This window comes from Trifolium pratense, linkage group LG7, assembly GCF_020283565.1.
Source record: "Trifolium pratense cultivar HEN17-A07 linkage group LG7, ARS_RC_1.1, whole genome shotgun sequence".
Classification (NCBI taxonomy): Eukaryota; Viridiplantae; Streptophyta; class Magnoliopsida; order Fabales; family Fabaceae; genus Trifolium; species Trifolium pratense.
In genome coordinates this window covers 46,091,801-46,118,250 of record NC_060065.1, presented here as the reverse complement: position 1 = coordinate 46,118,250, position 26,450 = coordinate 46,091,801, and the positions used below count along the sequence as shown (strand labels likewise).

Below are 26,450 nucleotides of genomic sequence, written 5' to 3'. Positions count from 1 at the left end.
TTCTCAATTAGAGTTTTTGGATTGGACCAACCCTTTTGAAACCGAGAAAAAGAATTTGCATAGACAAAATAATTTCATACTGTCATTCAATCATAACCATGTTTTCCGTTACATTATTCCACTTAACCCCACTTTTTTGATATGATAAGGTTGAAACATTCTTATTGGTTGATGGTGTAAAATATTTTTTACTCTGTCTGCTTATGTCCATTACACTTTTGTTTTTTTTTTTGTTTTTTTGAACAACCATTAAACTCTTGTTATTGGTAAACATTCTTCATATTTAGCCACAAATTTCTTGGTTTAATCTGTCAGTTAATTAAACCAGATTAATATGCATAGAGCTCATAAAATCATGTTGCACTACTTTAGGCAACATATTTTGGCACTGTTTGAAAAATAAAAATAAAAGTGTGATGGTTTCAAAAGTATATACAAAATTGTCACACTTTGAATTTCCTTATATATTGAAGAGAGATGGATGAAGAGTTGGATGGAGCGAGGTGGATGGAGATGTATGAATGAAGGCTCATACGACGGTGGTGCTTGGTTGATATCCATGCCTTCAACACCAATGCTGGTTGTATAATTGGAAATACTCCAAACTCAAGTTAGTATGTAGTAAAGCATGCCTTGAAAGATATATGAGAATTGGCTTTCACATTAATATGAATGAGAATTATATAGCTTAAAAGATGTGATATTAGACTTAGGCGACTTCAAGGAAATTAGATCATCTATTTCACTTTCCTTTATATCTCTCTCTTAATCTCACTCTCTCTCATGATTATTTTTAAATTTTTTATTGAAGAGATAAATTGAAATCAAGACAGAGATAAAGAGAAAGGAGAGAGATGTAGAGGAGAGAGATGTAGAGGAAAGTAAAGAAGATGATCCAAATCCGACCTCAAGTCACACTAGAACACTGACCGACAAATTTGATAATATTTTTTTGTTGGGTTAACCAAATTACCTGCACGTGCAAATACGAAAATAATAGTAACTATGATTTATTTAAAAAATTATCTCTTTCGATATATGTTTTTGGTTATTGGCTATTGATTTTGGGATAATAAATAAACGGAAAAAGAACATAATAAATATTGCGACGATATTATAATTTTTTTTTTTGCAAAGATTTACCCAAATATATATATATTTTTTGGAAAGAGACTTTTATTTGGAAAATTATAATTAATTTGAGGGGTAAAATGCAAATAAAAACATTACTATCATCATCATTTTTTTGTTCTTATTGTAAGCGCCACAAATAAAAAGCTGAGTGAGAAAATGAGTGAGAGTAGAGTGAGTCAAAGTGCCGTCTTCGAACTTTGAAAGCTCAAAATGCAACTTCTTCTTGCTTCTCTCACCACCCTTTAAGCCATTTTCCACTGTTAAAGTTTTTAGCTTCTTCAAAAATGGTGGAAGATAAAGATTATGGAAGAAAGGCCAAGATTGCAGTTGTAGCAATTGTTGTACTTGCTTCTGTTGCTGTCTTTGCTTCTTTTGTTGCCTTTGCTTACTATTGTTACATCAGTAACAAGGTTTCCAAGCGTAGGCGCAAAAACCATAAAGGTTTGTTCTGTTTTTGTTCTGTTTGGTTGCTGAGAAAATGGGGGTGGTGGTTTTAGGGGTAGAAAGGGAAAAGGTTTGATTTTTCATACTATGAAAGAAAAAATGATAGAAGGAAGGGTTATATAGATTCAGCTTTACTGAAAAATGGGCTAGTGTGTTTTTTGCACTTTTTTATTATTTTTGTTTTGCTTTGAGGTTTTTTGTTTATGCTGCATTTTTGTATCCCTTGATCTGGGTCTTTTGAAATTTCTGCCAAAAATGTTTCTTTTGTTTTGAATAAACAAAAATTAGGGAAAAATGTTTTTCTTATTGGTCTTGCAGGACAAATATTATAGATTTAAGGTAAGTTGTTACATTATGTGTATCTTTGGTATCACGGTGATCCACCGTGATTTTACAGAAGCTACAGAGTGTAGCTTATGATATACCCACCGTGATACCAAATTACTATGAGAGTCTTGCTTGTGTCAGTGTGGTGTTTGGTGTCTATGTTGTGTCTGTCTTTAGTTGACTTGAAATTTATGCACCTATAAAAAATGGAATGTTTAGCTGAAGAAAGGTATTGGAACATTTGTCAAGTTGATTTATGTTGCAATATGTGTTGATTGTTCTATTTGCATGTGCTGAAAATTTGGTAGTGTTCTTATGAGAAGTGAAAATTGAACCTGTTATATTTCCTTTTTGTACAGTTTTAATTAATAATGATAGTCACATATGGATCTGTATATTGGAATGTGAATACTGTAATAATGATAAATCGATAATGTTTTTTTATCAATTCTATGATTTTAAATTAACTTTTGGTGGTTTACTTTTGAGTAGTTTTAGCTTTTCTTTTTCTAACTTTATTTTTTGTTTGGTTTTATATTAGTCGAGGATGCCAATGTTAACGAGAAAAGTGACTTTGCAAACCTGCAAGTTGTTGCCGAGAAAGGACTTCGGGTGTTCACTTTCAAGCAGTTACATTCTGCCACCGGAGGATTCAGCAAGTCAAATGTGGTTGGTCATGGTGGATTTGGACTTGTTTACCGTGGAGTTCTCAATGATGGAAGGAAGGTTGCGATTAAATTGATGGATCAAGCTGGAAAGCAAGGAGAAGAAGAGTTTAAAGTCGAGGTTTGTACATTTTTCGCTAGCAGCATTTTCACATTATATATCATCATGATATTTTTTGTCTATGAGCCGATGAATTCGATTGAGTTGAATTGGTTGATTACATGTCATTGTAGGTTGAATTGCTAAGTCGGTTGCATTCTCCATATTTGCTTGCATTGCTTGGATACTGCTCTGATCATAATCATAAGCTGCTGGTGTATGAATTTATGGCGAATGGTGGCCTTCAGGAACATCTTTATCCTATCAGCAATAACAGTAAGTAACAAAATGCGCTGGACTTGCATTTGCGCCCTTTGATTGTGGTGCTGTTTTTTTTTTTCTTCTAGTAAATCAAAGGTATCTTCCACGTGCTAGACTAATCCCCTCGATGTAACTGAGATCCATTTAAGGGGTTGACCTCTCCCAAAAATCACGGTGCTATTTTTCGTCCAATATCTATTTATTTATTATGCTGGGGTTAATTTCGATGAATTGGTTTTCTTGTAGATTCGAGTGTCGTGTCTGTTAATCTAGATTGGGAAACTCGATTAAGAATAGCACTTGAAGCTGCCAAGGGTTTGGAATATCTTCATGAACATGTCAGTCCTCCTGTGATTCACAGAGATTTTAAGAGCAGCAACATCCTCTTGGACAAAAAATTTCATGCTAAAGTTTCTGATTTTGGATTAGCAAAGCTTGGATCTGATAGAGTCGGTGGACACGTTTCAACTCGCGTTTTAGGCACTCAGGGATACGTTGCCCCCGAGTACAATTCATAACTCATAATATACTTTTATGTTGTTTTGTTTATTCTCTTTTTTGTAATCTTCATTTTATTTAATATGCTTCGTTCCTTGAGTAATTTCCTCTGATGAAAAATATTTGATTGTGCAGATATGCACTAACAGGGCATTTAACAACAAAATCAGATGTGTACAGTTATGGTGTTGTACTTTTGGAGCTTCTAACCGGCAGAGTGCCAGTTGATATGAAGAGACCTCCGGGAGAAGGCGTACTCGTTACTTGGGTATGGTTGCTAATTCTTTCAACATTATTTGTAGTACTCGGTGAACGTTATTATGACCCTATTTGGATAAACAACTTAATTAAATGCTTATCATAGAAGTGTCTATGTATAAGCTATGTCTATAACACAAAAGGTAAAATAAAGTCCTAGTAATTATTTTCATATAAGCGATAAGCTGATTTCATATGCTATCCTGAGAGCTTATGGAAATAAAGCAGAAAACTAATAGACTTGTTATATGTTGTTTCCATAAGTCTCCTAAACAATCTTACAAGTGCTTATGTCAATAAATAAGCTCAAATAAACAAATTCAAACACCAAGCAGTAAGCACGGACACTCCTCAGATTAGGCGTGTCCGGTGTCGGACACGCGTCAGTGTTGGACACCGACACTTATAATTACATTGAATTATGCCGTTTTTTCAAATTATTATCGGTGTCGACGTGTCAGTGTCCGTGTCGTGTCCGGTGTCCGTGTCCATGCTTCATACGAGTACATTTTAATTTTAACAAACTTGCATGCATTGTTTGTGTTTAGGCTTTGCCACTTTTGACTGATAGAGAAAAGGTTGTAAAGATTATGGATCCATCATTGGAGGGGCAGTACTCAATGAAAGATGTTATCCAAGTAGCGGCGATTGCGACAATGTGTGTGCAACCAGAAGCAGATTATAGGCCTCTCATGGCTGATGTTGTGCAGTCTTTGGTTCCATTGGTGAAGACTCAAAGATCCAACTCAAAACTAGGCAGCTGCTCTAGTTTCAATTCCCCTAAGTTGTCTCCTGGCCCTACTCAATATCCAGTTAATGCAAATATGTAATGTATAATCAATATTTAAATGAAGGCTAATCACCAGAATTAGATTTGTATGCTTTGGTAGTCTATGGTTTCTTTGTAACCTTAAAGACTTCAACCATATATATGGACTATGGTGCCCTTTTGTAAGGAAAAAATGATGGTTTTAAATGGTTCAAGTTGATCAAAGATGGTTTATATATTTTAAAGCATGAAGAAATGCACACAACTCAATCACTTTTCTTCAAGTGACATCTCAACAATGGAAGACTTGTATCAACAATGGACCGTCTCCGGTAACAATCTCACCGGAGAGGATCCATCCTAGCATTTTGTAGATACTCTACTTCATAAGCACCATTTCATTTTTCTCCCCAATGGGACACCTATGTGCAACACATGCTTATTGGGTTAGGGCATCCCTTTGAAGATGGTCTTAAAAGACATACTAGATTCATCGACGTTGTTAACTAAATCGCATAGAATATATTATTTTTACAAGTTTATCTTTTAAGAGAGATGACTTATTTATGATTGACTTGTATTTGGTCTATTTGAAAATTTAGAAATAACATTTTCCTTCAACAAGAGAACAACTAATTAAGATCCTATTAGTGATATGATAAATTTTTTTTTCTTCTTTTTTTTCATCTTGATCATGGATCAAAGTTAAGGTGTGCAGTTGATCTTCATCTTGAAACACCCACCTTCTATTACATGCACTTCTTATGAGTGTAGATGGACTTGTTAATATATATACGGTATTGTGGAGGCACAAATTTAGTTGTTTACGATTATTGTCCTGATTAAGGGTATTTTTATTTCAGCTTTAAAAAAATAGATTTTTTCTTTGTATTTTTGAAAATAGATTTTGTAAAATCGTTTTTCAAAATATTACAAGTTTTTTTATATTTGTTTTTTCTAAATTAAAATACTAATTTTAACATCATATAACATAAACATACATTATTGAAAATCAAAACATAGTTCAAATCGTAATTTTTTTCAAAAGTTGTATTTCAAAATTGATTTATATGAAAATCTATTTGAAATAGCTTCAAAATTAAGTGATTTTTTGAAATTTTGATATCCAAAAAAAGTTTCAATAAAATTATGAAATACCTAAAATATCATTTTAAGAATAACTATTTAAACCAAATTTTCATTTGAAGCTTTTATAAAAAAAACTTTTTACATAAAATTATGTAACACTATAAAATCCATTTTTAAAAAAGCCAAAACAAACGGACCTAAATTAGACAAAAATACTTTAATGATACGTAAGAGGAGTTGGTACTTCTCATATTGTTTGTCTGTATTTTTTTTTTTGGCTTCGGTCCTCTTTTTATTCTTAAAAATAAATAAATGTGTATGCAGGGGTGGTGTGGCATTATTTATCATATATAGAAAATATTGAATTAAAATTACTTATTAACTTTAATAAGTCTTTTAAAATATAACTATAATTGCTGAACTGTAATTATTTCTTTGCACTTTTATAAAAAAACATGCATCCTTACATATTGTAAACAAATAAGTTTATTTAATGTCTTAATTTCTAATTCAAAAATATCAATGTATAATTACATCTACTTTTTTTTTTTATAGGGAATTAAATGAACGAGGAATTATCTATAAGTCGATAAATAGCAAAATGTCAAATTGAATATTTGTGGTGTTTTATATTCAAACATGAAAATTTCAATTTATATGTAAATTTTATATGATATTTATCACTCTATGAACAAAAAAAAAAAAATGAGAATCAGTGATCAAGCATTGCTTTGCTACCTCTGACCATCGGTTGATTCCTTTCATATTTGATTGGTCACATTCATATAGAAAAGTTCAAATTAACTAATTAAGATTTTTTTTATTGAAGCAATTAATTAATTAAGATATACTCTACAATACAAATAAAACGAAAAGAAAAAAGCATTTAACTCATTTTATTATGCGTCGCTTTCTAAAAGTACAATTTCAAAATATTTTGATATTTTTTTCTTATTAAAAATAAACGTTTGATTTTTGTGGCAAAATCATTTGGACTTAATATTATAATTCATATTAAGTGATAAATCGATTTTTGCCAATTTATTTAGAATAAATTAATTGCATATTCACATCATTAATCGATAACTAACTATTTTATTATATGATATGACAGTACAATAAACACGAAGCTTAGTTTTCAAAGGTCTTAATTGCATATGGACATGCCACATGATCTGAGTTACAACTTAAGACACGTCCTTTTTTTTTAAAAGGAATTAATGACACGTTCTAATAATAATTAATGAAAACTAGAATTTTAAAATAAAATCATATACTTGTTCTATAATAATTTATAAATAAAAGTTGACTGAAAAATGGTATAGTTATACCACTCCTAAAATAATCAATATATGCAATGATTTTCACCATATCAATTTAAAATTAAAATTTATTTAAATATAAAATAAAATTTAAAGTTATTTAATTACATCTTAACTTTTTCTTATATTTGAGACGAGACTCACGAGAGGAGACTTATATAGATCAATTAGAAAAAATGTTGAGCAATATTAATTTCTCATCATCTCCGAAAATAGCATAAGATGGAGATGTGTTTGCAACTTTACAAACCCATTTGGGGTTGGTCGAGTGGTGTTAACTTGGGCCATTGGAGTATGCTTCTCTTAAGGTCTCAGGTTCGATTCCCACTGGTGCCAATTTCGGTGGGCTAAGTCCATACAAAGCAAAAAAAAAACTATGGCTTTAAATGGGGCCCCCGCAAGTGGGCGGTGGGCAGGGACGGAACCAGAAGTTTTGAGTAGTGGGGTTATTATAAAATTGCATCATTAAATAAATATAACATTTCATTTTCAAAAGCATAAAAAATACATTATAATTGTTCTCTAAGGATGTTCCATATTTTTTTTTGTTTACAATGAGCTAGGGATCGAACCCAGGACCTATAACGTACTACTCAAACTCCTCACCACTAGACCAAACCTAGTGGCTTTACGTTCCATATTTTGATAAAATTGAATAATTTTCTCTTTTTCAACATCAAGAAAAATATCTCTCTCAATATAAGTAACTAAACAATTATTTAAGCGGTCATCTCCCATAAATTTTTGGGTGTGGGCAACTAAGTAAGTTTTGAACTGATTGTGTGTGGGCGTGAGTGTGGACTACTATGAAAATTATCAACTAATTTATTTGTTATATAATATAATATATGTATAGTAGTATAAAAAAAATTCACATCAAAGTGGGGGCATAGGCCTACATAGTAGCCTTCCTAGGTCCGTCCCTGGCGGTGGGATTGGTCCCCTTGGATTAGTCGGTCCTAAGGCCGGATACCAAGTTTTTTTTAAAAAAAACTTTGCATACAACTTGTGAAAAATGGGTCAAACTAATAAGTGACTGGCTCCAATAAAAAAATGTTACTATATTATAGTTAATGATTAGTATAGAATAGCACTACTTATGCTGAATAAATATACGATTAGAGTTTTTGCATAGCATACTGGGTTAAGATCATGGGACGCACTTACAAATTTTATCTCTATTTATAATTTAAAAAGTAATATTTTATAGGCCAAAGACATTCGGATGTTTTAAATTTTGAGTTTGTAATAATTTTTAATTAGTGATAGTTTTTCAATTTGTTGCACCATTATTCTTTCAGTTATCATACGTTCATAGAAACATTGACGTGACCGTTAATTTTGATGTTAACAATTATGAATTTGAGACTCAATTTAACGTGAAGCACGATACCCAGACAGTTTGAGGCCTAACTGCATGGGAGGATAATTAACTGGAAGAAGAATAACAATGCAACAAATAGAAACTTAAATGATCGATTTATTAGCTAAAAAACTTAAGAACTTATTTATTAACATCTTGAAACTTAATTATTATTTTTTTGGATACATTTTTGACCTTTTGTATTTTTTCCCACAGTGACTTAAGCATGCATATGTCGACCAAGCAACGACAATACATTGAGCTTCTTCTAACTTTTGTGAAAGTTTCACAAACTTCCAATATTTGCAGCTTTATCCTTTGTTTTATTATTGGCTAAGTCAACTACTCTTGGGTAAACGTTGTATTCTTATGTTCAAATTTTCTCCACAAGTCGTTGCCAAAAATTTAAGCGCGTATTACGCGTACAAATTTGAAAATTGTGACAAATTATTATTTTCAAATCTTTTATCTTAATTTCTCACTCTTATCAATCTCTCATTTGTATGCATGCACTCTCAAAATTCTTCTATATATATTGCTTAATATTTCATATGCTTCTTCACAAATCACTCACTTCCTTAGCTTCTTATAATTAATTGGTAGCTTAAATCTATAAAAATTTATAATATGGCTACCTTTATTAAACTATTTGTCACACTCTCTATGCTTTCTCTCTTAGCTTGTTCTACCAATGCACAACTTGTTAATAACTTCTATGGCAAAACTTGTCCAAGCCTTCAAACCATTGTTCGTACTGAAATGACCAAAGCTATAAAAAATGAAGCTCGGATTGGTGCTTCTATACTTCGTTTGTTCTTCCATGATTGCTTCGTCAATGTAAGTTCGCTCTAAGATAATTTACGTGTAATGTTGCATTTCCAATCTCACATTTTCGGGAATAACATTATAAATCTCTTGAAAGAAAAGTGCTTAGTAGTGTATTTTATAAAAAATTGCATTAACATGTCAAGTTTTTTTTTTTTTTTTATTCGGTAGGGATGCGATGGATCAATCTTATTGGATGACACGTCCACGTTCACTGGCGAGAAAAATGCAGCACCAAACAAAAATTCAGCTAGGGGTTTTGAAGTGATTGATACAATTAAAACTAGCGTGGAAGCTTCTTGCAATGCTACCGTATCTTGTGCTGATATTCTTGCACTTGCAACAAGAGATGGAGTTTTTCTGGTGAGTGTCTCATTTCGTTTTATTTCTTTCTTCATTTCCTTTGTTTGAATAATATAATTGGTATGAAAGTAAGAAACTATATATACTTGGCAAAAATAAAATAAAATTCTAGTCCCTGCCCATTGACATACATACATATCATAAACCAAAAGTTGAAACTCAAACTCTTACCATTTAGTTGGCGTCTCACGGACAATAATTTAAAAATGTATAAACTATTGTCTTATGATGAGACTTGGATTCAATGTTGTTGCAAATTTACACAGTTTATTGCAGTGAATCTCGGCCATCCATATATGCGATCCAATGGTTCTTATTACACAATCCAAATTTTTATAACACATACAATATTAAATCTCATCCGTTCATTTGTAATCAAACTGTTCAAATTCATTACTCCATTATATCCAATCCCTATGATGATTCAACTTTTAGTTTTGATTCATCATAACTTTTTGAATCTCAATAATTGATTAAATCAACTTATTTATTTGTAGCTTGGAGGACCAACATGGGAAGTACCACTAGGAAGAAGAGATGCAAGAACAGCAAGTCAAAGTGCAGCCAACAGCCAAATCCCATCACCATTTTCTGACCTCTCAACACTCACTACAATGTTTCAAAACAAAGGTCTAACAGCAAGTGATCTCACTGTCCTTTCTGGTGCACACACCATAGGACAAGGAGAATGTCAATTTTTCCGAACTCGAATTTACAACGAAACCAACATTGAAACAACCTTTGCAACTTCAAGAAAAGCAAATTGTCCTGTTTCTGGTGGTGACACTAATTTAGCACCTCTTGATACTCTTACTCCAACTAGTTTTGACAACAATTACTATAAAGACCTTGTTGCTAGTAAAGGTCTTTTCCATTCTGATCAAGTTCTTTTCAATAATGGATCTCAAGATAGTTTGGTTAGCACTTATAGTACCAATGGTGCTAAGTTTTCTAGTGACTTTGCTCTTGCTATGATCAAATTGAGTAAAATTAGTCCTCTCACTGGGACTAATGGAGAAATTAGAAAGAATTGTAGGCTTGTTAATTAATTGGTCATGAATTGGAGGGCATAATAGCAATTGAATAAATATATTTTGGTGAAGATTTTTGAGAGATTGATTAGTATAGGGTCTAAGTCATAATGGTCGACTAGAACTTGGATACTTTGGCAATTGTAGTATATTGTTGTTGCATTTTTATTTTGATAATTTGAATGTTTGTATTTCCACAAATAGATGAAAGTTGTTATCTATAAGTTGTTTGTTTTACTTTAAGAAATGAATGGATCAAAGTAATTTTATGTTACCTAATACAATTGACGTCAAGTGGTTAATGAGCTCCTCTTAGGACGAATTATTCGGGAGAATTTGAGTTCGATATGGATATGAGAGTATAATTTTTACAAGAAAAACAAAAAATGTTACCGACTTATATAGTGCAACCGTTACCTTTTCTATAGATATCAGAGTTATTTGAGAACACAATTGCAAAGTATTGTCCCATCTCTTTCTTATTCCTTGGAGACTCGTTCAAAATCACGGCGGAACTAGCTCAAAAAATTGGGGAGGGTCGCTATAAATATAAATTGAATATGTAAAAAAGTTACTAAAAAAAACATATCATATTGAGGGTGGGTGTCTAATATGGATATCTGAAAAATAGTCAAAAGGGGGGTCATTACCATTTTTAATAAATAAATTTTTAAAATATATTCCGAAATATATTTATGTCAATTCATGTGTAAATTTCATACTTTTTAATTAGTTCTTGTATTTAAGTTTATAATATTATATGAATCTCTCCAAGAAAAATTTAATTTTTTTAACAAAAGATTGATCAAACATGAATTTTTATATACTAAAACTCTATTTTAAAAATTTGAGTACTTTTTTCTCAAAAAAAATATACTTGAATACTTTGACAAAATAAATTACACATTTTAAAAATCTATAAATTATTAAACAATAAAATATTAGAAAGGGACGCTTCAAAAAGTAAATTAAAAAGGACACATGAATTATTAATAATAGAGATTTTTCTTTTTGCAGAACAATTTAAAGGAGGTCAATAACCTTGTAAATTAGAATGTCAACTTCCAAATAGAGGGGTTTAAAACTCGCGCAAACTAGAAAGCACTAAAAGAATTAGTGGTGTACATGGATTGGGCAAATCCGGTCAACCCGGTCAAACCCACCCAATCCAACCCAAAAAAATGGGTTGGGTCGGGCAATTGGGTGGATATGGATTTCAAAAGTGAAAGACCCATAAAAAAAATCGGGTTCCGGGTAAAACCGGACCCAACCCAAAAAAACCCACCGACCAACTAGTGTTATGTTTTTTTGAAATATTTTTTATAAAAATACTAAAACTTTTGTCATTTAATCGTTAAATATTTTTATAGTGAAAATAAGTTATACTACTTTTTAAGAAAATAAAAAAATTGAATAAATTTTATAAACAAATATGATAGTTCATCGCATTATTTTAAAAAAAATAAAAAGATTGAATAATTTTTATAAATAAATATGATAATTCATTGCACTATTTTTAATAGTGAAATAAAGTTACCATATTTTTCAAGAAAATACAATGAGTGAGTTATTTAACTTATTTTTATGGAAAATTATGATGATTCTTCATTTAGATATTTAATATTAAGAAAATAGAAAAATAATTTGGGTAACCTACGACCCAACCCAATCCAACCCGGAAATTAGTGGATTTACCCAATCCGGCCCAATATTGTAACGGGTGGTTATTTTACTTGACCCAATCCGGAATACCCTATGTGATTCGAGTTTTGGTTTTGGCCGAACCCAACCCAAACCGGCCCACGGATCTTCCAAATAGAGGGAGTTCGAAACCCCCGCAAATTAAAAAGTAGTCAAAATCGCCTCAAAATAGTATACATATAAAAAAAAAATTAAATTTTTTGGGCGGGCAGGGTGGTTGCTCTGCCCCTTTTCAAAATGCTCTTTCTAAGAACTTAGAGAGACTTTGTCATTACTAACATTTTATTTAGCTTGATTGGTCAGCAGCATGTCAGCATAAAAAATCAAATTTTTTATATGAATTCACATAATGGTTAAATTATTTCGGTTTATTTTTTTGAGGGTTTAAAAAAATAAAATTTCTTTTAGACTAAATTGAGTCTCTCATTTTTTTTTTGAAGAACTAATTAAAACGAGCCTTTAAAAATCAAAAATAATTTTCAATTTATTAAAAAAATTATAATTAAAAACTAAAGGAGTAATTGGTACACGATTTTGGTTACATAATTGTCAATTTTGTTTGAACACAATGAACCTAGGAACAACGAGCGCACAGTGAGCTCAATTCAGTGTATCTAAGGATGTGCCGTGAGATGAATGAAAGAGATGAAACAAGAGATGAATAAACCTAAAGAAATGAAAGAGATGAAAGATGGATCCAAAAGTTATTCATTAGTTATGAAAATCCGAAGTTATAAAACTCAGTATAAGAGTTCTATAGTTTGCTTGTTTTGCAAGTAAACTAAAAACTAACTATAAAAACTAACTATTTGTAACAATCAAAATTCCAAGTAACTACTCAACTAACTCCATTTCAACAATTTAATACAAAAAATATTTTATGATGCCAAAATTTTCCCCTACTTGAGGAACATGCTAGCTACTTCATAGTATGTAAAATTGTGGTTAATTTAGTTGAATAAATGATTAATTTAAATCATATAAAAAATTATAAAATTGTGATTAACCATATAAAAAAATTAACAACAATATTTTTTTAATGGAAAATTAACCACAATATTAATGGTAGAATTAATAATTTATTTTTTAATGGTAAATATATTATATAAAAATTAATAGGGGGTAGAAAAAAATCAAAATACAAAACAGAAATAAATCGAATACAAGAGGTACCCAATAAATCGAAATAAAGCAAGACACTCGTCAACTCCATAAAAAAAATCCACTCAAAAAAGAGGAGAAAAAAATCATATATAAAAAAATGAAATGAAGCTGCTGCATACTATTTTCAAGAACAATTAATGGTCTAGTTAAATACATATTCTTTTCCACGTACTAAGTACAATGATCTACGCAAATATTGAAATATATACTTTTTCTACGTACTCAGTATATATTGGTAAGGTACTTGATCCTTGAAGAAAAATCCCTTGCAATTATGACAACGCCCAGCGGTAGGAAATTGCAATATGATTAAAATTTCCTGCCAGCAAAAGCATGTGGCCATGCCATGATCTTAATTACGATTAGGATATGATCCTTATTCAATTATTAAGATACATTACTATTTATACTATAATAATTCACTAAATTTGTCAATCAAGTCATACTTTTTCTAGAATATATAATAAATATAATTGTTGACTAAATCACATATATTATAGATGGTAGTTAACCATATAATCTCATTAGAAACGAGACTTGTCGTTAGTGCAAATAGTTTTTTTTTTATTAACCTTACGATTTTTAGAAAAAGAGATTATGGTGAATTAGCGTTCAATTCGAGTATGAGGTAAATAAACTTTAACAAAAAAGTTATTATTTTAAGAATTGAACTCAAATACTTTCACGAACAATTTATTCTTCTTAAAAATAGTTCATTAATCACTTAAACTCAATCACTTTATTAACATTATTAATTGTTGAAATGGAGAGGGGTACCAAACTAATGACTTCCTTATTACTCTATTCTTTACTCCGGCCAAGAGCATCAAGCCAACTATAAGTGGATTTCACGTGTCCATATAACTTATTTATAAACTAAGTGATCTCGTATAAAATAAAGGGTTTAATTAGTGATAGTACGACAACAATGAATTGATCCAAGTGGTACGGGTCTTGGTTCCTTTAAACATGTGGTCAGGAGTTCAATTCCTAACTTATGTGTATGCAGAAAATTTGATCAGGAGGGGAGAACCTATCTCGTATGCTCCACACAGGTTCCTCAAAGAAGAATAGTCATTACTAACGACGGTAGAAACTTCCCAATATCATGGTAACCAAAAAAATAATTACCTGAGAGTCTTCAACAATTGGTGTTAAAATAAGTCATTATCAATCGTACAAAGTAAAAAAGAAGATCCATTAAAATGATAGAAGAAGTTGGGAGTGGACAATTTCATTGCTTGTAGTATAGTGAAACGTTTCAGGGTGACTGTGAGTTGTTGTGAATTCGTCGATAAAATCACACCAATGATAAGAACTTGATGTGTGGAATAATAGAACGACAACCAATAACAAGAGGAATAAGCAATAATAATAATAATCAATAAAAAAGATAAAAGAGAAGAAAAAACACGATAATTTGTTTGCCCAGGTCCAACAATGACCTAGTCTGAGAGAGAGAGAGAGCAGTCCCTTAGTTCCACTATATCAAAGAGTAACTTTACAAAAAAAAATTCCAAATTGGATTACGAGAATTAATCATAATTCTACCCAAAATCCGAATATCTTCCCGTGGCCAAGAGACTCAATTTGATAAGTGCTTCGCAAGGTGTAATCAATCCCCTTTGCCTAACCCTAGAGTTATACCAAGAGACAACCCCTCTTGTTTCTCTCTAAAACCCTAGCCAATGACGGATCTATGTGTGTGGTATTCCCCACAATGATGCAAAAAATTTCTATAATAATACTAATATATACATTTTATTACAAACAAAATACTAATATATTTTTTTAAGCCCCAATACAAAATACTATTATATTCTTTTTTAAGTCTTCATAAAATTAATTAGTCCACTAACTTACACTTCTAGGGACGGATCCAGAAATCAATCACACGGGGGGTGGAATTTCTTTTTTTAATAATAAATAATAGAGTTAAATATATTTTTTGTCCTTATAAAATAACGAGTTTTTATGTTTAGTCTATTAAATTTTAACTGAAAATATCCTCTAAAATCTTGTAGTTTGGTAAGAGTAGTCCCTATTTTCAAATATTCTTACAAAAATTGATACTTTTAGTCCTCAAAATAATTGCTATAAAATACAAATATGGACTAAAAGTAAATTTTTTGAAGGACAAAACTTAAAAACTCTTAATTTTATAAAGACAAAAAATATATTTAACTCAAAATTATAAGATAAAATCACAATAATTTATTTAGAAGCACCTAAAATAAGAGTGGATAAATTAAGAGATGTCATTAGCAACTCATATACATTAAAAATTATACATATTAAACATATATGCATAGGGGGGAGGGCGGGTGGGGGGGGAGGGTTGGAGACCCTGCTTGCCCCCTTGGGTCCGTCCCCACTTCTATATTTATTAGAAGTTCATTTTTTTTCACTTTTCAAATTTTCATTACTCCAATTTTTACTTAATCTTTTACACAATTTCTCCCTCTTAACTTTACTCTCCTTAATTTTTATGCAGCCTCTCCAAAGAGAGCAATAGTAAAAAATTTGTATCTATAATATGGTAACAAAAAAAAATAATCTAAAAAAATATTTTCATTGGTTGTAATATTTCTAGCCCCCACCGATGTAAATTTCTAGATCCGCCACTAACCCTAGCCTTGTGTTAGAGGCAAATCCTAATTGATTTGCTACATCTCTACTCTCTTATTTTTCTATGAATAAATCAACCTCTATTTATAGAAAAATATATGCCTAAATCCTAGAAACAAATCTGTTTTAAAATAAAACTAATCCAAGTCAGAGTGCCCTCTAAGAAAAGAGTTTTCCCAACAAAAAAAAACCAGCAAAACAGCACATGTTGTCAACACGCGCTGCGCCTAGGCGCCAGCTCCCATGGCTGGGCGTGAGCAGGCATAATCTCCCAAAAAACATCATGATTTTTTGACTTCTATTCTGACCGAAATTTCAAGGCACACTCAACCTGAGTTTTTCAGTGACAACGATGAGTTGGGTGGGAGGATGATGACCTCCATCATAGTGGATCACTGATGGTGAGATAACATGCATGCATGGGAATGATGAAGTTTCATTGTGGTTGATATTTCATGTCAGATTGACTAAAAGAAATAAACTAGTGTTGAAAAATTCCTAAACGTGTATAGAGCTACTAATCAATTGCAAGGAGTTTTGAAAAGGCAATGACTAATAAATTGACTTATTTTATTCTTATGCAAATCTATTTAGGTAAATAAATATATGTTAACGCATTATTCATAAGTTTATCAAAATAATTTTCAAAAAAATATTTAATAAAGATACAATTTTTTTTAACAACAAACAATGAATTATATTAATAATGAAATTAGTACAAGAGATACTAAACCCACTTTCGTAGGAAAAGTACATGTAGTACTTGTCCCAAAATTATCGGACATAGTAAAACTCTAAACCTATACATACCTACCAAAAATTAATAACGAACAATAAAATCAAGATGATTAATGCACCATTCATAGAATAAACAAGGAGCCTTAATCTTTTTTGCTACCAACCATTTCCACGAAGTAATTTAAACTTTGTCGAATATGCGCCAACCTCTTTTGCCAAAAAGATCTTATCATTCCGATCACGCCATAACACCCAAACCACCGCATGCCATACTAAAAGAATACCCTTAGTTTCAAATTTTCCTTGTCTACACACCTTAAGAAACCTTTCACACATAGATTATACGGTTAACGACACCACTGATGAAACACCAAACCACCTATGGACCAATGACCACAAACCCAAGCAAGCAGACAAGTGAAGAGAAGATGATTTTCCAATTCAGCATGATGTCGCACCCAAATGTTTTACCTCTACAAGCAAGATTTACTCTTGTCGGCAAATATATAAAGATATAATTTTTGTTATTGAAAATTTATGAATTAACATTTAATTAAACTTATTATATGCATAATTAAGCAATTTTTTCATAAGGCCAATTATAAGCCAATTCAAATGGACATATGTCTAATGATCTTATATATAAAGAAAAGTTGGGTCAACAAAAATTAATTAGACAATTTTTTTTGTGTGTGTGATAATTCTACGGTTATTAGGGGAATGAGGCTCAAAATTTTGGCTACAAGGTAAGTAAAGTCTGATCAAAAAATTGTTTCCCTCAAGAATTGAACTCAAGTTCTTCCAAACGATTCAATTTTAGTGAAACTCACTAATCACTTGAGTCCAATAACTTAGATTAGGCTATAAACTTTTCTCGTTAAGAAAATGCCATCTAATTAAAATTAACCAAGCAACCACTAGAATATGTGTACTCTGTCAAACTAATAACTGACTGGGTCCAAATAAAAATGTTATTATTTACACATATATATAGTTGATGATTAGTACGTATAACTACGTATAGCTAGAACTTAATGAAGGATATAGTAGGAGAAAAGTATTTGAAGGTGGTCATTTCATTTTCAATTCAAACAATCAATCAATTTAACCTAAAATTTAAACCAAATACATTAATTTGTCTCCTTTAATGTATTATTGAGAAGATTATATTGGGTCTGTTTGTTTTATCTTTAAAAAATTGATTTTTTATTTATATTTTCAAAAATAATTTTTATGATAAGTTAATTAAAAATAGTAAAAATTATTTCAAATTTTTATTACTTAAAAGAGTGACTTTGACATTCAATAACTTAAATATTCATGTTAGAGATTTTAAACTTAATAAAATTAAAATCATAATTTTTTTAAAAAATTAAAATAAGGGCCCATTATCTTCTTTTTCAGAATCTTATAAATCATTTTCTCTTAAAAAAGTAATATAAATCATCTCCTTTGTAGACATGCATTGTGACCCAGCTGGCCCATAATTCTTATATATATTGCCTAATCTTTCATATGCTTCTTCACAATAATACTCCTCACACTTCCTTGGCTTCTCTCCATTAATTAATATGTCTAGTTTTACCAAATTATGTGTTACACTCTTCATTCTAGTTTCTCTCTTAGATTGTTCTACCAATGCACACCTCACCACTAACTTCTATTGCCAAACTTGTCCATCCCTTGAAACCATTGTGCGCAATGAAATGACCAAAGCTATAAAAAAAGAAACCCGGATTGGGGCTTCTATACTTCGTTTGTTCTTCCATGATTGCTTTGTCAATGTAAGTCTACTTAAGACAAGATAATGTTAAAAAATGATTTATTTGACAAGATAATGTAAGTCTACTTAAGTATACCTCACACATAAGCGCTAAATTTTTTTTTTTGCATTATTTTACTGATCATTATTTTTGTTTACGATGGAGCTGAGAATTTAATTTAGGATTTCTAATATACTAATCAAATTTCTTACCATGATCATTTGAATTATATTTACAAGACATTTTTAATCTTCACATAATTCTATTATTAATTAGTGAGTTGAGTGTCTGTAGGCCTCCCACCAATCATTTTTAAAAAAGACAATTCATTTTTTTTAGATTAATTATTATAGACCATACATATTAATTATTAAATTAATCTAAAAAGTCAACCGCCTCTTATAAAAAGGAGCAAAGACGTACAGTAGTAAAATAAATGGGTTATTATGGGGTCTAAAGAGATTATTGAACATGGATTAGGTGGGGTCAAAATATTCGTACAGTCACGCAGTCAAGCATTAGCGACTGTCTGATCAAGATTGGACGATCCTGATTTAAGTACAATATTTTTAAAATTATTAAACAAAAAGTAAATCTATTTTTTATGATCTGTCTAATGTTAATCAGATAGCTACATGCAGTTTGAAAAACTTCACATAGTAATATTCAGTGGCTATTTTCAAAAATAAAAGAAATGGCATATTTATTTAACTTGTTTTACTTCTTTGTTTTTCTTTTTGTAGGGATGTGATGGATCAATCTTATTGGATGACACTGCGACGTTTACAGGTGAAAAAAATGCAGGACCTAACAAAAATTCAGCTAGAGGGTTTGAAGTGATCGATGCTATTAAAACTAAAGTTGAAGCTGCTTGCAGTGCCACCGTCTCTTGTGCAGATATTCTAGCACTTGCGGCCAGAGATGGAGTAGTTCTGGTAAATGACCTCATTTCATTCTTTACTTTTTTTTTTTCTTTCTTTGTCCTAGTATATTATACTATTAATTTTATTTTACAATTCAATAATAAGAGCTGAATTGTTGTTAACAATTATTATATTTTTTTGTCGAATTGTCTAGTAGTTAGAAAATTTATCTTAAAGGTGGATAAATTGAGTGTTCGGGGTTCGAACCCCAACTCCTGTACATATAGTGTGGTGTCTCTGCCAACTGAGCTAAGTTCACGGAGATTCGATTGTCAATTTTATAAATATACCTAAGCGTATATTTTTACCCTCAACATAAAATCTAACAATATTAATATATATTGTTTAAAAAAAAAAACTTGATTATGTATATCTATATATTTTATATGTATGTTTTGGCTATAAATATATGTGGCTAAATATTATTTCAATTATTTTACAAGAAAAAGATGTGTTATATTTTTTTTCTCAGTCACGTATGTATTGAAATCTTAAACTAAGATTGCAATCTCAAGTCATTCTCAAGTAGCTATAACTTGGTCTTGATGTTTACTTTGTTCAAACCATGTGTCCCACTTTTTCTTTTTAACTTTTTCTCACATACAGTATATAATCAATAATAGAAGCGTCTAATACATACTAATAATATACATCACATACTTTTTTTAATTGGAGTTTCGGTACTTCTTGTAAACCCTCTCATGTATATATGTGACCTTTTATTATCAAATTATATACAACAAATTAATATTATCAAATAACACTAAACATTTTAATTTAGTGGTGAGAAATTTTGATAGTATTCTAGAGGTTATGAGTTCGATCATCAACTCTATTATAGACAAAAAAAAAAGTGTGATGCATTAAATACAATTAGTCTTATGTCAACCATAACCCTTTATCAAAGATTAAAATCAAATAATCAAGTGATTAAGTTGAAGTGGTTAATTTTCAATAATAAAAATAAAAATTGAAGTAGTTAATAAGCTTTATCTAAGATAGATAGGTTGTTCAGAAGAACTCAAGTTTGATATTTGGTGGAAACAATTTTTAACCGGATAATCTTTACTTGGTACTCCATCCTAAAATATAAGTAAAAGTTAGTCAACAAAAATAAATGTATTTAGTCCAAATTTTGAACCAAATACATCAAATTTGTTTCACCCATTTTTTCTTATATTTTGGGACGGAGCAAATACTTTTCTATCTCATACTATACTCAAAAAGTTGTTCTATATAGAGAAAAACATAAATATATATATATATATATATATATATATATATATATATATATATAATAATAATAATAATTCTTTAAGAAAAAATAAATGAATTGTTTGTCAAAAAAACAAAAATTAAATTAATTAACTTTATTATCAAGTAAAAAATTAAAATTAAAATTAAACTATATCGCTTACAACAATTTAACAAGCTGTTTTTTATCTATAAAAATTAAAAATTCTAATTATAAATAAGATAATATAATTAAATTAAAAATCTGCATTTTATAATTCGCCTCAATCCTTAATATTGAATCGGATCATTGTTAACCATATTTTAATTTATTCATTCACAGCTTGGAGGACCAACATGGACCGTGCCAGTTGGAAGAAGAGATGCAAGAACAGCAAGTCAAAGTGATGCCAACAACCTTATACCTAGACCATCATCTGATCTCGCAACCCTAATTAAACAATTTAAAGACAATGGTTTAACTCCAAATGACCTAACTGCCCTTTCAGGTGCACACACTATAGGCCTAGCACATTGTTCAACTTTTAAAGGTCGCATATACAATGATACCAACATTGACACAAATTTTGCAACCTTAAGGAAAAAAACTTGTCCTATTTCTGGTGGTGATACAAATTTAGCACCTATTGATGTTCTCACTCCAAATAATTTTGACAATAATTACTATAAAAACCTTGTTGGTAGTAAAGGACTTTTCCATTCTGATCAAGTTCTTTTCAATAAAGGGTCTCAAGATAATTTGGTTAGAGCTTATAGTACCAATGGTGCTAAGTTTTCTAGTGACTTTGCTCTTGCTATGGTGAAATTGAGTCAAATTGGTCCTCTTACTGGGACTAATGGAGAGATTAGAAAGAATTGTAGGCTTGTGAATTAATTGAGATCATGAAATGGAGGGCATATTAGCAATATTGAATAAATATTGTGTTGAAGATTTTTTTATCAAAGTCATAAAACTTGACAAAATTAATCTTCGACACATTGGCAATTGTAATGTTGTTGTGTCTATTTTATTTGATAATTTGAATGTTTATGGTTCCACAAATACATGAAAGTTGTTATATAGTATGTTGTTTGTTTTACTTCAATTAATGAATGAATTAAAGTAATTTTATGTTAGGTTCAAATGGATTTGGATTCCCTGTTGTAGCTATTAGCTTCACACAGTAGAAAATCATAGCCGTTGATTTATGATCAAACGGTTTTCATTTATGTACTTTTGATTTGATAGATTAACATTTCATTCCATCCATTCGTTTTCGATCGGACGGTCTATAACAGTTAATGAGTTGATGCAGTAACTGTATAAAATCAAAATTCGGTTCAAATCTTGCATTGATTTTTTTTCTTCATTTTTTTCCTAGATGCTCTCATTTTTTTTCTTCATTTTTTTTCATTCCATCCATTCCTAGATGCTTTTTAATCATGGAAGTTGAAGGGGGTAATGATGGTTATGCAGTTGAGTTTTTATATAATATAGCTTTATGCAAGAGTCAACAGGATATTAGCCGCTGGATGAAATGATTTAGATATTCCTTAATCATAGAAATAATTCATTAAGAGAAAATACAATAAGCATGTAATATTTGCCTTAAAATCTTAAAAAATGTTAGATATTGTTTTATTCTACCTTGTGTGCTAAACACATGATTTTGTAGTGAGAGCTTTGAGTAGTATGTTAGAGGTCCTAAGTTCGATCATCAATTCCATAGTAAATAAATAAATAAAAAAGACACATAATTTTGTGCATCAATGTATATTTTCGCTTTTGCCTGACGTGCTATGCACATCCAGAGATGTGCTAGACGCAACGGTGAGACGTAGTACTTAGGTGATATATGTAGTACCTTAATTTTGTCCATGCAACTACTAACTAACTTTTTCTGACAGAAACTACTAACTAACTTGTATTTACATATATTAAATGTCTTAATTTCTAATTCAGAAGCATAATCAATATATTATTATTATTATATGCATAAAGACACCTATTTTCTTTTAATTATATGCAAATGAATGAGAAATATCCGTGATCAAACCATTGCTTTCCTACCTTTGAGTCTTTGACCATCGATTGATTCCATTCATATACATTTGTTCGTCTCACAACCCTAGTATACTCATAGAAATGTATAGAAAAACTAAAAGCAAAAGCAATTTTCTAAGGTATTTATTGCATATGGACATGCCATGATCTAGTTTACGATTAGTATATCCTTATCCTGTTAAGAGTTAAGACTATTCTACAATAATAGACCCACTAAGATATATTTGAAATAACAAAGTCTTTATATATATTTTATGTAATTTACTTTTTTATTTTTTTTTTACAAAAGTAATTTACTTTTTTATTAAGAACCAAAGAAAGTTACCTATTTAGTTTTTTTACAGAAAAGTTACTTATTTATTTAGTTATCGGTTAAAATACCACCAACTTTAATAAAATACATTGGGTTTAGACATGTAGAATAGAAATCTAGTTAGAAAATTAATTGAAATTACATGGTTTTGAACTTTTTTCTGCGTTAAAAATTAATTTTTATAAGTGACAATTGTATAAAAAATTATAATTTGGAAGAAAGTTTATAGTATCAGATTCGTCTTTTTCATAATGAAGGGTTGATTCTATTTTTTTTTTTTTTTTAAGATTTTAGTTAGTGTCAATTCGAGGAGACAAGAAATAAAAGAAAGTATATCTATTAAGAAAACTAAAATTTAGATTTTTAAAGTATATGATTATATACATTTTTTTTTAAAAAAAATTAAATTTATACTCTTAATTAGTATTCGGACCCGAAAATACTGATATTAACTGTTGTCAACTTGTCATATTTTAAATGATTTTGTCCGTGCCACAAAGCAAAATAATTTAGAAGACATAGAGTAGGTATTGTATAAGAGAAAAATTGAGCAATATTAATTAGTCAGCTGGGAAAATAACACAAAGATGGATATGTGATTGTGATTGACTAATTAACAACTCTAAGCAAGTTGATGTAGTACACACATACATGCATACAACTAGAGTCAAACTAATTAATGTAGTAGTAGCTGACTAGGTCCAATAAAAAATGTTACTAGTAGTAAGTAACTGAGTTGATGATAGGAGTTTGCATGCCACGCTATATTCTTATCAAAGGTAAGAGGAACATGCTCCGCTATCTGCGTTCAGCAATCCATGTGACACACATGATTGTGTAGGCTATTTCCAACTTTAATCAAAGATAAAATCTACTATAAGTTATCTTTTAGTGAGTTTAGTTTAGTTGGTAAAATGTAAAAATCAGATCGAGTTCGAATCCGATTATCTCAATTATCCATTTTTTAAGTGAAATTTTTAACTATTAAATTACTTGATAAAAAAAAACAACTGTAATTCAATTGGAAACTATTAGAAATAGAAATATTAGCGGCCATAAGAGTAAGACTATTTGATAACAAAAAAATTAAACCACCATGTTAAATATTTCTTTTTTGTTTCTAATTTTAAAAATTGTATCCTTAATAAAAAAGAAACTATAATTTTAGATGGTGATATTTAGTCCCGTGAGCTTAACTCAGTTGGTAGGACATTGTATCATATATGTAGAGGATTGGGGTTCGAACCCCGTTCATCCAACTTATCTGGGTGGTATTTCTAACTACTAGACTACTTAATTAAAAGAAAAAAAGAATGGTGCTATTTATTGCAAAGAATTTTGTCCCGAATAATATATGAGCAATAACTCATCCAATTTAACCAAGATATATTATATTCAAGTGATTAATGAGTTTCCCTTAAAATGAATTATTCGAATGAATTATAATTCAATTCCTAATAGGAACAATTTTTTATCAGACTTTATTTACCTTGGAGTCAAACTCTAGATTACTGAATATCCCTTCTCCTAAGAACTAGAGAATTAATAGGAAAAAAAAAAAACTCATCCAATTAATAAATAGAAAATTTGCTAGAAAGTCACATAAGGTGTAACATTATCTCTTATATATGTGATTTTTAAGCATTATCCCTAATTTTAATAACTAAAATTATTTTAAAATATTGTATTTTTACTTAACCAAGCACCAAAAACTTAACATTAATACACGCCCATCGACATAATTAATGTCATTAACCTCTTCCACATGCAAAGTAGCTTGGTTGTGTATTATAACTAGATCTTAATCCCGACCATAACGTTTAGATGAGATGATACAATCCTTTTAATTTAATTAAGATTATGTGTTCGATTCTTAATTTGGATATGTAGTAGCGTTAAAACTCTTATGAAAAATTTATCTTTTGTTTGTATTTTACAAAATTCACGAGCATTAGACTCTATAATTACATGCAGAGGATATTTAATTTACGAAGAAAAAAAAATATCTTAACACTTATGAAAGTGATTCAAGTAAATGATCGAATTTAAACAACATTATTTGTAATTTAACATAATTTTATAGGCTAACTACAATTAAATGACCATGGTTCCTATCAGTTCAGTCACGATTGATTAACAAATACATAAACATGTAAAAAAGTAAATAAAAATGCAAAAAATTGAACAAAAAATAAAAATAAAATTATTACACCAACTAGTTGAACAACATGGTACATATGAACAATTTCAAAGTACCGGTACATTAGATCATTAAATTACTATGTAAATGAATATTTTTTCGAAAGAAATCATTTTTCTGTCATTTAAGATATTATAATAACTAAATACTATTTATCAAAATTGAGAAAAAAATAAAATTTTATATTTTTTTAATTTTTTATCACTCATAATAGTTATTATTGAATTTTTTAATGAAAAAACGTAAAAAAGTTATTATAATACTTATAAAACATTGAACTTGTGTTCTTTCTTATGGAATTATCATCTCTAAAACACCATGATCGACAAATAGTTTTTTAATTTATAAAATAATCGTTAATTTATTAATTAACTGATCTATTGTACCGGTACATTAAAATTTTTCATATGTACCATAGAATCTCCCATAAAATGATCAATTATCGGTTCAATCAGGTGAATTCGTCAATTTGATCCAAAATTTTAAGGGAAATTATACTGACCTCCCTTGAAGTTGATGTAAATATATCCAACCTTCCTCTAACCTTCCTCTGTAGTTGTTGATGGGTCGACAATGACAATATAATTTTCTCCCCTTACCATTAGCTTCATCCACACTACATTAAAAAAATAAAACACTTTTTCTAAAAATAATTAAAAGGCTTTCTCTTATCTTTGCCAATTCTTTGTTTATAATCAATTTATTTTTCCAAGCCACACAAAAAAAAATGCAATAATAACTCCGAGAAAACCAACAAAGAAATAGAGACATTCATATTATATCAACGCCCAGAAAATCATATATGCGTTAAACCATATAAATCGTTTCATGTTCTTCTTTTTTTCTTTTTTGTACAACGTTTCTTGTTATTCCTTACAAAATTAAAAAAAATCAAATAATAACAAACAATGTTAAGTTGGTGTTAAATTGTAAAGAGATACTAGTATGTGTATTTAACTATTTATTTTAACAAATACGGAGTATTAGGGGAATTTAATGTCTACTAAAAAATTAGAGGTGATGTACGTGTTATCGAAAAACACCTAAAAGATACTAAGTGTGTTTTCCCCAAATATAAACATTGCTTAATAAGTACGTTTGTTTTATGAAAAAAAAAACTATTGCACTATTAAGGCTTTGTCTAACATGGGTGCATGGTGCACAAGTGTTCGATATTTTTATAACGAATACGAATTTTATAAAATTCACCGTTGGATAGAAAGTTTATATTGTTTAGATCATCCATAAATTTTTTAAATTTTTTTGAAAATCA

At 29.8% G+C, this 26,450-nt stretch overlaps 3 protein-coding genes across 3 annotated transcripts; all 3 read left to right on the top strand.

Annotated features, from left to right (window-relative positions):
* The first annotated feature begins 1,234 nt into the window (after positions 1-1,234).
* On the top strand, positions 1,235-4,740 carry LOC123897875 (probable serine/threonine-protein kinase PBL23). Its single transcript, XM_045948671.1, has 6 exons — positions 1,235-1,575; positions 2,447-2,691; positions 2,805-2,946; positions 3,178-3,436; positions 3,565-3,697; positions 4,236-4,740. The coding sequence occupies exons 1-6, from the start codon at positions 1,419-1,421 to the stop codon at positions 4,515-4,517; spliced, it is 1,218 nt and encodes a 405-aa protein (XP_045804627.1). The 5' UTR covers positions 1,235-1,418; the 3' UTR covers positions 4,518-4,740.
* Positions 4,741-8,782: 4,042 nt separating this feature from the next.
* Positions 8,783-10,723, top strand: LOC123897730 (peroxidase P7-like). Its single transcript, XM_045948474.1, has 3 exons — positions 8,783-9,067; positions 9,227-9,418; positions 9,916-10,723. The coding sequence occupies exons 1-3, from the start codon at positions 8,858-8,860 to the stop codon at positions 10,465-10,467; spliced, it is 954 nt and encodes a 317-aa protein (XP_045804430.1). The 5' UTR covers positions 8,783-8,857; the 3' UTR covers positions 10,468-10,723.
* Positions 10,724-18,157: 7,434 nt separating this feature from the next.
* Positions 18,158-21,685, top strand: LOC123897528 (peroxidase P7-like). The gene is made up of 3 exons (XM_045948205.1): positions 18,158-18,464; positions 19,187-19,378; positions 20,943-21,685. Exons 1-3 carry the CDS (start codon positions 18,252-18,254, stop codon positions 21,492-21,494), a joined length of 957 nt encoding a protein of 318 aa, XP_045804161.1. The 5' UTR covers positions 18,158-18,251; the 3' UTR covers positions 21,495-21,685.
* Positions 21,686-26,450: the final 4,765 nt, after the last annotated feature.

What these genes read in the sequence shown, in the direction of transcription:
- LOC123897730 (XM_045948474.1), top strand. Translation starts at nt 8,858, where the DNA reads ATGGCTACCTTTATTAAACTATTTGTCACACTCTCTATGCTTTCTCTC. An exon ending in TCCATGATTGCTTCGTCAAT is followed by an intron (nt 9,068 to 9,226) that starts GTAAGTTCGCTC and finishes TTTATTCGGTAG; the next exon opens with GGATGCGATGGATCAATCTT. An exon ending in CAAGAGATGGAGTTTTTCTG is followed by an intron (nt 9,419 to 9,915) that starts GTGAGTGTCTCA and finishes ATTTATTTGTAG; the next exon opens with CTTGGAGGACCAACATGGGA.
- LOC123897875 (XM_045948671.1), top strand. Translation starts at nt 1,419, where the DNA reads ATGGTGGAAGATAAAGATTATGGAAGAAAGGCCAAGATTGCAGTTGTA. An exon ending in AAGAAGAGTTTAAAGTCGAG is followed by an intron (nt 2,692 to 2,804) that starts GTTTGTACATTT and finishes ATGTCATTGTAG; the next exon opens with GTTGAATTGCTAAGTCGGTT. An exon ending in TTATCCTATCAGCAATAACA is followed by an intron (nt 2,947 to 3,177) that starts GTAAGTAACAAA and finishes GTTTTCTTGTAG; the next exon opens with ATTCGAGTGTCGTGTCTGTT.
- LOC123897528 (XM_045948205.1), top strand. Translation starts at nt 18,252, where the DNA reads ATGTCTAGTTTTACCAAATTATGTGTTACACTCTTCATTCTAGTTTCT. An exon ending in TCCATGATTGCTTTGTCAAT is followed by an intron (nt 18,465 to 19,186) that starts GTAAGTCTACTT and finishes TTCTTTTTGTAG; the next exon opens with GGATGTGATGGATCAATCTT. An exon ending in CCAGAGATGGAGTAGTTCTG is followed by an intron (nt 19,379 to 20,942) that starts GTAAATGACCTC and finishes ATTCATTCACAG; the next exon opens with CTTGGAGGACCAACATGGAC.